The 12,489-nt window shown below is 39.5% G+C and overlaps 2 protein-coding genes across 11 annotated transcripts in view; one reads left to right on the top strand and one right to left on the bottom strand.

The window, feature by feature from the left end:
* Positions 1-10,314, bottom strand: part of TRMT1L (tRNA methyltransferase 1 like) — a 36,684-nt gene extending 26,370 nt beyond the window's left edge. For 4 of the 6 annotated variants that reach the window (XM_030873049.3, XM_030873048.3, XM_060295363.2 and 1 more), the window contains exons 1-5: positions 9,834-10,314; positions 8,267-8,404; positions 5,306-5,416; positions 3,887-4,000; positions 919-983 (exon numbers count right to left, since the gene is read on the bottom strand). In XM_030873049.3, the coding sequence (XP_030728909.1) occupies positions 919-983; positions 3,887-4,000; positions 5,306-5,416; positions 8,267-8,404; positions 9,834-10,068 (663 nt within the window). In that variant the 5' untranslated portion in view covers positions 10,069-10,314. Of the gene's footprint in view, positions 1-918; positions 984-3,886; positions 4,001-5,305; positions 5,417-8,266; positions 8,405-9,731; positions 9,751-9,833 lie in introns of those variants that run through there. The other 2 variants (XM_060295364.1, XM_030873051.2) reach the window with 2 other exon arrangements.
* A 227-nt stretch (positions 10,315-10,541) lies between these two features.
* SWT1 (SWT1 RNA endoribonuclease homolog) overlaps positions 10,542-12,489 on the top strand; it is a 91,698-nt gene continuing 89,750 nt past the window's right edge. For 4 of the 5 annotated variants that reach the window (XR_009563260.1, XR_009563259.1, XR_009563261.1 and 1 more), the window contains exon 1: positions 10,542-10,645. The gene's annotated coding sequence lies outside the window, so the exon portion shown is untranslated. Of the gene's footprint in view, positions 10,646-10,744; positions 11,305-12,489 lie in introns of those variants that run through there. The other variant, XM_030873047.3, reaches the window with a different exon arrangement.

Raw genomic sequence — 12,489 nt, 5'->3', positions numbered from 1 at the left:
CTAGTTCTAGCACACTACTAAATGTTAGAGACAGGATAAAAAGTCTATTTTTCCAAGTAAAAATTCTCACTTTATAGTTCCTCATTTAGCTAAGAACAAAACCACCACTCCAACAGCTCTTCCTGCTTTTGATGCCTTTTTACTCTTACGTCCTGTTTACTCGGGATTATAGAGCAAGGAGAGAATAGTCAAGGACATTGCGCAAGGTTCCTTATGGCATTGTGGTTATCATATTCAAAATAGATAGGGTTAATGGACTAAGCATTATTCTAACTACTTAAGAAATGTTTGTTCCCCACCCCCCGCCAGTTCTTTACTTTTTTTAGTGACTTGAAAGGAAAGTTAATAATGAGGACCCATTAAACTAATATGCATTCAGGATAGTGTCACTATAAAATATTTTACAATTTGTATTCCCCAAAGGTCAAATCTATCCTAAAAGTAAACACATGTACTTTAAAAAAAAAGTTAGTGAGATTTCAGAAAGTTTCTTCCTTCTGTCCTTTGACAAAGTAAGAGGAAGAACATAGGGAGGATGAGTATGAATCGACACATATTAAGATATTTACTAACCCACAGAAATTAAAGGCTCTTATTCCATGATCAAAATTTATTTTGAAAGAAAAAAATTACTATTTAAAAATCTCCATTCCAAAATTAGTAAGTGGGTTAATTTTCCTTTTGAACACAAGAGAGCAGGTGATCTGACTGAAATTAAAAACTTTAAAATGAAAAGTTCAATACAGCAACTTCTTTCATACATTTCATATTTTTCCTACTATGGTAATCTGAAAGCCCTTGTAAACAAAATCTTAAACTCATTGCTGAATACGCACATTTTAGTCGTAAAGCAACTCAAAATTGCACTTTCTTTACGGACAGCTAAGTCTAAAAAAAACAAATCTACCATGTGATTACCTGTTCTCCAATAATGTTTGGTTTCACTGGTCGACAAGGTAAGTGACAGATGCACATCCTGTAACCTAGAATGAAGAATGAAGAATTGCTGCTTGTCTATCACTGTTCATTAAGTATTCAGTTATTATTAAAAATTACTAGCAAATTTTATTTTATAAGAATAATTGAGATTATTCTTATATTTGTAATGTCATAGTTTATTTGAATGAGATTGCCTTAGTTTTATGTACTTGCTGTATATGACATAATATAAAAACAAATACAGGAGGATCTAGGGTCAAAACCTGGTTCTGCCAAAAATATCTGTGTTACCTTTGTTTAGTCATTTAGCTTCTTTGGGACTCAGTTTTATCGTCTTTCTGCCATCTTGACTTTTTCTTAGGCTTCATCTTCTCTGCCTTATGCTGCATTTACCATTATACAGCCTCTTCTTCATTTATGATACAGCACTATCTTAGTTCTCTTCCCATCTTTCCTACTTAATCTTCTTTACAGATTCTTTTCCCTCTCTTACTCGAAAATGTAGATTTTCTGTATGCTTGATGTGCTACAAAAATTTTTTCTCATTTCCTTGGTAACTGTAGTACCTTTCATGATTGCAACTATCTCCCCTGTGAGAAGGAATCCCAAATTATAGCTCTCTTACCAACTCATTCCTGAGGGCCAGATCTCTACTTTCAATTGCCTATTGAAGACATATGACTGGTTATTTCAAAACCTACTGTCGGGAATTCCCTGGTGGTCCAGTGGATAGGACTCCACGCTTCTACTGCAGGGCACATGGGTTTGATCCCTGGTCCCTGTTCGGGGAACTAAGATCCCACAAGCCGTGTGACGCAGCCAAGAAAAACAAAAACAAAAACCCAACAACAACAGAACTCCAAAAAACCTACTGTCAAGGACTAAAATTTTCACTTCCTCTTGAACCAGGTCTCTTTTTCGCCTTTTTAATGAATGATAATGCCTTCCAGTTACTCCCAATTCAAAAACTAAGTTATCTTTAACTCCTTTCTTCTCATACTTTACATCCAATCATTTATTTGTATATGTTGAAGTGTCTCAGGACTCAGACCTTGGACAACAACTTTTTTCCACCTATATGTACTCTTAAGGTTATCCCACCCAGTCTTACGGCTTTAAATACCATCTATATTCTGACAACTCCCAAATATGTATCTCTAGCCCAAACCTTTTCCCCAAAGTCTAGATTCATGTAGCCTCCAGGCTACTTGATATCTCCACTAGATGCATCTCAACATTTGCATGCCTAAATCTGAGGACCTGTCCTTCTTTCTCATACCTAATGCAGTCTCCTCCATCCCAGTAAAGGACAACATTTTTCTAGTTGCTCAAGTCTCCAACACAAGCATTCTTGGCTTTTTCTACCTCATCTCTCTTCTATTCCTTCAGCAGATCTTATTCAACATATTTGCCAACTACTTTGAAGCCTGCTCACAAAGACAAAATCATGTTCACCATCTACCAGATGACCACCATGTGAAAGAACCCAACAACCTAATGTACATGACAGAGTAAAGCAATACTATGAGCCATCAAAGAGAAAAGAATAACTTGGAGGAGGGAGACCAAACCTAAAGATTAAACAATGGCTTAAATACAGCAAACGAAAGAGACCTTTGTAAATGAAATGAGATCTTTCTTTTTTGGTAAGAAGTCAATATGGTTTACTATACATTCTTATAAATAATTAAACATAAGACATATAGCTTCTGAATTAGTCTCTAATTCCCTTTTCTCTAAGTAATTAGTGATAATCTAAGAAAATAATTCTGGTATAGTTCTGGCTTCTTTTTTGGGGTGTCTTATAATGGCTATTTCATTCAGTCTGGTTGAAACCCCAGATAAGCACATTTAACAATGACTATACTTATATAATCATATATAAGTATATACGTGTTTAAGATTGGTATTTAGGGCTTTTTTGGGGGGGTACTTTTTGTTTTTATCCCATATATTGCTATTTTCATTAGTAGTTTACCATGGAAATCCTTCCAAGTAAACTGGTATAGATGTAATATACTCTTTTCAATGGCTGCATAATATTTCATGGTATGTATGTACCATGTACCATGAGCATAATTTATTCAATCTCTTATTTTAGTTCCATGTTTTTGTCACTAAGCACATGCTGCAACGAATATTCTTGTACACCTATCCTTGTGTATTGCTGCTTTTACTCCTAGGAAAGAGTGCCTGGTGGATGAATATTTTAAATTTTTTAAATGTTGCCAGATCTCTTTCCAAGAATGCTGTAATATATAATTCACTAACTCAGAATCTAATAATTCACTGTCTCTAAGAAGTATTTTAACTTGGTAAGATGTTGTTTTTTGTTCTTCAACTTTATTCATTTCGTTATATGAGTCCTCTCGTTAAACTTACTCCCTCAAATTGTGTCATTTTTGTCACTATTACAATTGGTTTTTTCTAATTTCCATTTATCTAGAGTAGAGAGACTCTGATCAATCTTGTATCTCACCACTGTTCCAAATACTCTCGTCAACTGGCTTTTTTAAGCCATCAGCAGAAAAAAAAAGATGTTTCTTCTTTTTTCCAATGTTCATACCAATTATTTTATTTTCTGTTTTACTACATTTATTATATCTTCAAAAATATGTGTAAAATTGTAGTTGTTCTAATATAAAAGGAAAAGTATAACTTATTAAAACATGGTTCAATAAGTAATGTGGACCTTCAGCACCAAGCAGGTACCTCGTACAGAAGAGATGCTTAATAAATGTTTGCCACACTAAACTATTGGTGTCACATCTATCTATTGCCTAGAGAGCTATATGGCCTTTTATTAATAAATACATTAAAAGAGGGGCATTAATCCTTCATAATTTTAAACTGAAAATATTTGATTATGTTTTCATTAAAATTCCAAAACTGGTACCAAATCTTTAATTTCGTTTACATCACTTTTAGCAAGCACAAAAATACTAACCTTCAAATTCAACTGAGACTTTCCAGTGTAAATTTTGAAGGTGACGATGAAGCTTATGACTATTACAAGCTCTGAATTTTTCCTTGGGGCACAATGGACAAGCCTGTTTGTTTCCTGTTAAAGGAAAAGGAACTAATAAAGCGGAGAATATACTAGTTGTTAATGCTTAAATTTAGCTACAAAAGAAGTAACGGGGAACCTCTCTTGCCTCTGCCCTTTACCCCCCAAAACACACACTCACACACCTTAGATAATATCTTTCTTAACATTAGGGAGAAGTCATTCCTGCCTCAGCAGGTACTTAACAATAGTTGTTTTAGCACATGGTCAGTGACTTATTTTTTTACCTAAAACTCTCCTCTCTGTGGCTAGCAGATATCCTTGTTGCCACTGGGAGCAGAGAGGATGAGGAAGTGATAAACTACATGATATCCCTCCAGCCAAAGTGCCTGCCAGAGAGAATGTCATTCTGTACTTTGGGCAGGAGAAAAGGCAGCAGTTGTCACACTCTCAGAGGGCTAGGAGCTGAGCAGAGAGCATAAGTATCTGCTCTGATACTCTTCTACTCTAGCAGCAACAAAAATAGTTAATGTGCGGAGTTAGAAAAATGGAAGAAGGAAGTGGAAGGAGTACCTTGGATCCTATATAATTGCTATTCTGAGACTGGGGTCATGGTTACAACCACTGTATCCTATTACTAAATTTGTAAGTTCTTCCTTCTTTATTAACATATTCTTGGAAAGATTATGTATTAAATAAGTTTTATTTAATTAGAAATGTAATGTACCTTAATAAAAACTTTGATAGTATACAAGAGACTTAAAATCTCAAGTCCAGGTTTAAAGCAATAAAATATACAGAAATAATAACTCAATTTTTAATCCAACAAATATCTTTCACACATAGCACATGGCAAGTATAAGCACAATTTTATTTCTTTTTATATATATATATACTCTGCCTACTTCAAAAACCTGTGAGGAGATCTTGAGGATGGAATCCAAGCACTAAGGATGGCAAAGTAGAAAGAGAAGAGCTTGGGGCACTGACAACATTGTGAAACTCTGTACCAGCCCTAAACTGCCAGCCTTGGGACTTCTTTTACATGAGAGAATATAAGCCTCGATACTACTTTCTGGATTTCTGTTACTCATAGTAAAATGTAATTCCTAACTTTTAGCATACAAAGCCCTTATATATCCATGAGACTGTAATTTCCTGGAGAAGTTGTGAAATAACTTATCTCATAGCACCTTTGCATATAGAAGACTATAATTTCCTAAGTAAAAAACCATTATTTTATTTCTGCTCTAGTTCAGTGAAAATAAACAAGTCTATGCTTAGAAAAATTTTCATGTGTTGAAAGATGACAAATCATTAGAAACTGAGAAAAAACACATTTTCAAATCATGGAAATACCTGCATCAAGATTATCTGAGTTCAGTGAACTGGCAGAGTCAAAATCCCCTTCAGTTACGAAAGCTAACTTCTCTAGATCAGCAAGCTGCCTTTGAATTGAGATGTGTCTCTCTGAAAGGAAATTTTAAGAGTTAGAAAATTATGCTTTAACAATCTGTATTCCAACTTCATTTTTATTTGATCATGTCACATGGAATTTTACACTTATTTCCTATAGCACAGTGCCCTAGTACCTAGATGGGAAACTCAGTTTATAAAATGACAAGTGTGCCTAAGAAGGCAGAGTTGGGGGAAAAAACTCTGCTGTTGGGGGAAAAAACTCTGCTGTGTAACCTCACAGCTTTCAAATTCTATCCTATTATTCAATATAATTCTACAAAAGAAAGGTTCTAGTCTGTACAAAACACTGAAGCCATGTTTCCTGTTTTCAAAGAACTTTCAACCACGTGAGAGAGATTAAAACGTTAACTACTAACTAGAACACAAGGCAGGATGAAATGAACACTAGGGGTAAAGGTAATATAATGGTGGCCTACAGAGGAAGAAGTAATTCATTCCAACAAGTGCCCCTGGGAATGTCTTCACTGAAGAAGTGGCATTTGACTGAAATTTAGGGTATGAATAGAATTTCATAAGGTAGGAAGAGAATTTCAATAAGTAGAGATTTCATGTCAGGCCTTATAAACTGAAGTAACCTAATAAACAAAGGCATGTGGTGTAAAAATACACAGCCACCTCTATACCACTCCTGGCTGCAAAGTAGTATGTTTGGGGGATAGAGTTGGTAGAAAGATATGCAGTCAAAAATGTATCATGGAAGACATAAATTTTATGCAAGTTAGTTTGGACTTTACTCTTCAGGCAATGTTAATTCAGGTTTCTGAGGAAATCAAAGACATGATTTGAATGCATTTCAGGAGGGTATCTCTGGCTGTAGTACCAAGGATCAATAACTGAGGTGAGAAATTAGTAACAGAAAAGTACTGGAGAAGAGAAGGTAAAAAAAGAAGCAAAGAACTTGGGATGTGAAAGTAAAGGTGAAGATTAAAGGACGATCCTGAGATTTAATAATACTGTTAACCAATAAAGGAAGCAGAAAACACTTGGCAGAAAGGAAGAGGAAAGAGGAGACAAGGGAATTTAGTTTTTTACACAGTGTGTTTGATTACTACTGGTATTAGGTACTCAAGTCCAGTAGGCAGTTGAATCGTTTTTGGAGCTCAGGAGGGATTCTGAATAGATATAACTCAAAAATACACGTTAGATGAAACTATGAGCATGAATAAGAAAGCGTAAGGGAAAAATTTTGTGAAACAGAGAAGAAAAAAGCCAAAACTCAGTCCCAGTAACACATTTTTGGGTTACTGAAATATTATACATTCTTCAAATTACATACCTGTAAATTTTGGAATATATGAATAAATCTTTCCAAAATATATTTAACATTCTTGAGTAAGTCGTGTGTGGGATGCATTCCCCAATGCTGCTGAACCCACTACTGATTAATATAAATGGATACAATTTGTAAGTGAGATATGGAGGTATGTAGATATTTGTAAGAGACGTTGAGGAAAATCAAGAGGGTACATTCAAAAAGGAAAAATGGTATGGAGAATCAAGATAATGCAGAAGCCAAGAGAGAAGAGACTGTAAAAGAGAAATGCTCAACAGTAAGTATCACAAATAGTTGCAGAGATCAAGAAAAGACCACTGGATTTAGTATTTAGCAAGTCTCTAGTGACCTTTAAGAAAGAAGGTTCAGTGAGGTGTCAGAGTACAAATGGGACTGGAAGGAGAAACCAAGTATAGAAAATCAGCATAGATTATTTTTTTCAAGAAGTTTGGTAGTATAAAAAAGGAGATGGATGGGATTGTAACTTGTTTTTTCTTTCTTTTTAAGGATAGAAAGACCTGAATATGTGTAGCCCCAAGGAAAGGAACATTTACAAAGTGGAATCCTGAATATGCAAGACTAGGAGATGTAACTGACAGGAAAGGATCCCAGTGAGATAGGAGTCAATGGAGGTAAACCACAAGGCTAATATTAATTATATAATTAGATTATACAATTTCTTGGCACTGCTGTCTTCCTGCCTATCCCTCTCCAAGCTTCATGCCCATCCCTCTCCAAGCTTCATGCCCAGTTGCTTTGTTTTCCTTCTGTATAATTTGTGTTCTTGTTTGTCTCCTCTACAAATAAGCAGTAAGTAGGCAAGGGCTATGTCTTATTCATCTTTGTAACAGTTAAGTGCCTAGTGCAGTAACTTGCACACCGCAGGCACTAAAGTTTTGAACTAATTTTTTTAAAAAAATCATTAGTCTTTTTGGATGCAGCAGCACACTGCGTCAATAATTTTGGAATTCAATTCAGCACTGTCAGACATTCCTGCTAAAATTTATTAAAAAACAATTTTTACTTAATTCTAAAACGAGAAAAACAAGGAGCAACAAATGCTATTGTTTAACTTCTTATACCAGGTATTGTTCAAATGACTTACAATGAGATATGATTTCTATAAACAGGTAAAATTTTTTCCCACATTACAAAAACCTTTAATTGCTAGGTGTCTGACCTTACTGTCTAGTAAGATTCAGGCAATGAATCCACATGTACAAACCAATCTATTTAATTTGAAATCATAAAAGCTTTTGGCTTCCATAGTTCAAAGATCTTTGTGCGTGAAACAAGATATATAGTGCTACATAACGATGTGCTTATTTAAATCATTCCAACTACTAAGTAGTACAAAGTAAGCGGAAGGGGCCTGGTAAGCTAGAAAACTGAAAATCCTGTGGTCCGCTATTGAAGTAAATTCTAAAAGATCTATCTAAAGAGTCCTGATATGCCTATGTACATCTCTGAAATCACTTTCTGGCTCAACACAGTAGTTATCAGTCAATCTGTACTTAAAATCACTCAATCTTTTTGTAACACACTAATCCAGAAGTCAATAGGCAAACCTCTTGTTAAATCAGATGAGTCCAAGATGCTAGGAGGTTCTTTTAAAACTTCTTTTTCCTCAATTTTCAATTCTATTTCAGATATGCCATCTTCATCTTGCCCAGTTAAGTCTGATTTCAGAGGGCTAACTAGACCATCTAAAAATAATTTTTAAAATGTGATTAATATGTTTCTAATGCATTTCAGATTCTCAGTCATTACCTACTTGTCCCAGCAATGCATTTTCAGTTTTCTCAAACATCATGCATTCTTCAAATTAACACACTTGTAAATTTTGGAATATAGGAAGAAATCTTTCCAAACTATATTCAACATATTCTTGATGGTGGGGAGGTGGAGAAAGCATGCATTCCCTAAAGCTGTTCAACCACCTCTAATAAACATAAAAATCCCCCATCTAGAGATGAGTTAGGGAGGATACCTTACTCAGGAGAGTGTTCCTCCTCCTCCCCCATTGTAGTTGTGGATGAAGAAACAACTGGCCTTATTTTGCACCTACTAGCTCTGATCTTCTGTGATAAGGAGGGGCCTACCAGAGGCCTGCTGACTTTGTCTTTTCTGTGATCTGCCCTACTCTTAAATCTACTATAACAATTTATATGTTGTTTTAAAATTGTAAAATAATTCTATTAGATTATAACTGTCCAAATGTTTTATAAACATTAATCTCACAAGTGGCTTAGAAGTAGGAAAGACAACGAATTAATTTAAGATATTTTGTTATGATTCAGAAAGAGCATAAAGGTCAATTTTGGGACTAAATTTTTAAAGAAAACTTTCTTAGACCTAACATTTCAAAATGTTCAGAAAATTCCTAAGAAAGTGTTATATCAATCTTTTAAATTCCTTTATGGTCCAATAAATCATCACTTAGAAAACATGCAAGCATATTCAGAAGCACAATAATACGGGCTATTACTTTTCAACAGCTGACTTCTGACGGAAAAACGTACAAAATTCAATTGGTATTTATGTCTGAGGGAAGACACCTGTAATTTAGCCGACTCTTTCTTAAACTGTTCATCAGCCTCAAATTCTTTTTGGAAGCAAGCTGCTAAAGAAAATGAAATAATGAGGAAAACCCATCTCTTGTCTCTGTCGAGGCACAAAAGCTAATTGACAGCAACGGTTGCTAAATCTTGGCAGTTAGCATCTACTACAGTAAACAGGTTGCCTCGGTTACTCTATCATATTTTAAAGGACTTAGCGAACCATGGCAGACGGGTCTGAGAGGGAAACTACCAAATTAGGTGTAACTTCTAATTTTTGTACCAAAAAGACTCCCTTTAACGAAGAAGCCCACAACCTCATTATTTCCTTCTATCTGCAGCACACCTGGCCTCCACAGATCCTTCACTGTGAGGTCCCCAAGGTTTGTGGAGATGCCTTCCCCCATCCTACACCCGTTTTACCCGCTATACGGGTTCCTCCTTCCTCCCCCCATTTCTCTAAAACTGCCTTTACCCATAAAAACCATCCCAGGGGAGAAGGGCCTCCCCTACTCCCCAGCAAGGCGCACTTTCTCGCTTCTCCTGCGGCAGACAGATCTGGGCCTCCTGCACTTACTGCTTTCAGCCTCATCAGGGGCAGAGGCTAGGGACGGGGACAGGGTCGGAGCCTGGGCCAGGGCAGGGGCTGGGACAGGAGCCGAGGCCGGAGTCGGGGCCGAGGCCGGAGCCGAATCCGGGGCCGGAGCTGGGACCCGAGCCGAGTCCGGGGCCGGGGTCGGGACCTGGACCTGGGCCACTTCCACCTCCTCCTTCTCCTGGGGCAGCAGCTCCTCCTCCGCCATATTCTCCATAGTTACCGCCTCCGTGCCAGGCCCGACCGGGGACCAGGAGGGGCTCACGGCGGGGTGAGACAACTGGCGTGAAAGCCCAGAGGGCCGGATCCGAGGAGTGGGGAAGCAAATGGGGAGGGCGGGATGCGTGCAACAGACAAAAGACGAAGAACCAGTGACCAAATCCAGTCAGCAGAAAAATAAAAAGCAACAGACAGCGATTCTCGGTCCCATCCGCTTCCTTTTCCCCGAGACGTTACGACGCCAGCCCAGACTGCGCAGGAGCGGGCTGGGGACGGCGTCCAATGAGGTCAGAGAGTTCCGTTTCCGCGGTGCGTTTCCGTCCCAGGCGTCAACCACGGAATCCAGCCAAAACTACAGTACCCAGGGTGCACCGCGCCGCACGGGGGGGGCGGGGCCGGAGTTCCAAGTTCTCAGAGGAAGTGAACGCAAAGCTAAACGAACGCTCGGGAGCGATCGAGCTGTACCCTGCCTCTGGGCGCAGAACTACATTTCCCAGCGGGCATCGGGGCTCGGGGTCCCTTTCCCTTGGCCCGGGAGTCCAGAGTCGCCACCGGCGGGAGCGCTGGTGAATAAGGTAGGGAGCCGGGGCGGGGTGTGGGGGGAATCGTTGACGTTACGCTGGGCAGGCTCCGCGCCTCACTCAGGTACCGTAGCGGGCGGCCGGCGGGACGGACGGAGGATTCCGGGTCCCTTCGAGCCTGGGCTGGGCGACTCTGGGGGCGGACCCGGGGTTGAGCCTGCTCTGTGGAGGGTGGGGTTCTGGCCCAGCCCTTCTTCTGGGGCTGCCTCTCGCCCCGGCTAGGGTGAGGTCTGTTAGTACGCGAGCCCGTGGGCCTAGGCGGTTTACAGGACGCTGACAGGCTCGCCTGTCAGTCGGGTGTCTGCTCCTTATTTCGCACCTTCACGCACACCGTGACCCGAACACTCTTTTCCTTTTGTTTTTATTTTTGCCCTAACCCACGTATTCCCAGTATCAGCGCTGCGCCGTGGCTGTAAGATTCCTGCGGATAGGGAATTTGGCGGGGTGGGGGCGGGGGGAGTGCCCTGCGCTTATATTTAGGCTGTTAATACCCAAAGCTCGTTAATATGTTGAGCTTCGGGGCACTTGACTGATGGGATTCACATTCCTCAAGGCGTATGCAAGTGAGTTCCCCGGCCCCCGTACTTCTCTTGCCTTTACTCTCTGAGACATCCTGAAGAAGGTATCTTCAGAGTTTGGAAGAATCATATTAAGTGAGTATATTACTTATCTGTTGCTGCCTAAGTTACCTCAAAACTTAGTGGCATAAAACAACAAAAACATTTATTACCTCACAGTTTGTATGGGTCAGGAATTCAGAAATGGCTTTCTGGTTGTATCTGGCACTGGGTCTCATGAGACTGCAGTGAAGATACCGACCAGGGATGCTGCCACGTGAAGGCTTGCTTAGGGCTGCAGGATCAGCTTCAAAGGTAGCTCATTCACATGCCTGGCAGTCAATTCATTTTTGGCAAGAGGTCTCAGTTCTTCCTTGGTGGCCTTCTCTTTGGGTTACTTGAATGTCCTCATGATATGGTGGTTGGCTTTCCCTAGAGTGAACAATTCAAGATAGAGAGTAAGGCAGAAGCCACAATGTCATTAGACCTAGCCACATACTACCATATAGCAATATCCTGTTGGTTACGTGGGTTGTCTCTATTTATTGTGAGAGGGAGCTACATAAGACTGTAATTACCAGGTAGCAGAGATCATCAGGAGCCATTCTGGAGACTGGCCGGCACAGGAAGTCTCCCCTCATTTAGTTTGTATTCTGATTTCCATAGAATCAATATGAATTTCACACTAATATGAGTATAAAACATTTGTCAGGGCTTCCCTGGTGGCGCAGTGGTTGAGAGTCCGCCTGCCGATGCACGGGACACGGGTTCGTGCCCCGGTCTGGGAAGATCCCACATGCTGCGGAGCGGCTGGGCCCGTGAGCCATGGCCGCTGAGCCTGCGCGTCCGGAGCCTGTGCTCCGCAACGGGAGAGGCCACAACAGTGAGAGGCCCGCGTACCACAAAAAAAAAAAAAAAAAAAAAAAAAATTTGTCATAGTACACATATGGGTGTTTTTCCTTTGATAGTCCACTATCTGCAGTGTTTTTTTTCAATTTGTCTTATGGGTAACAGGTTCAATTGTGTTCTTTTTGTATTCACAGCACAATGTGAATGGGTTTAAATTGTAAACGGTAACATAACCAGTCCATTGCCTCTAAGCAGTTTATCTCATGGAAGTTATTATTTTTCATTATGCCTTCTCCTGCTTCACCCCCCGCCAAGCCCCCCATGGAATGGGATCCTTGGAACAAGAAAGAGAAATGAAGATTATTCTTCTAATCTGAAAGCTCAACTGTGAATTCAATTATTGCCATAAATTATCTTACAAAGCAAAATTTC

The sequence above is a fragment of the Globicephala melas genome, chromosome 1 (assembly GCF_963455315.2).
Source record: "Globicephala melas chromosome 1, mGloMel1.2, whole genome shotgun sequence".
In the NCBI taxonomy this organism is placed as follows: Eukaryota; Metazoa; Chordata; class Mammalia; order Artiodactyla; family Delphinidae; genus Globicephala; species Globicephala melas.
The sequence above is the reverse complement of the archived record's forward strand: the minus strand, read 5'-3'. Positions and strand labels throughout refer to the sequence as shown.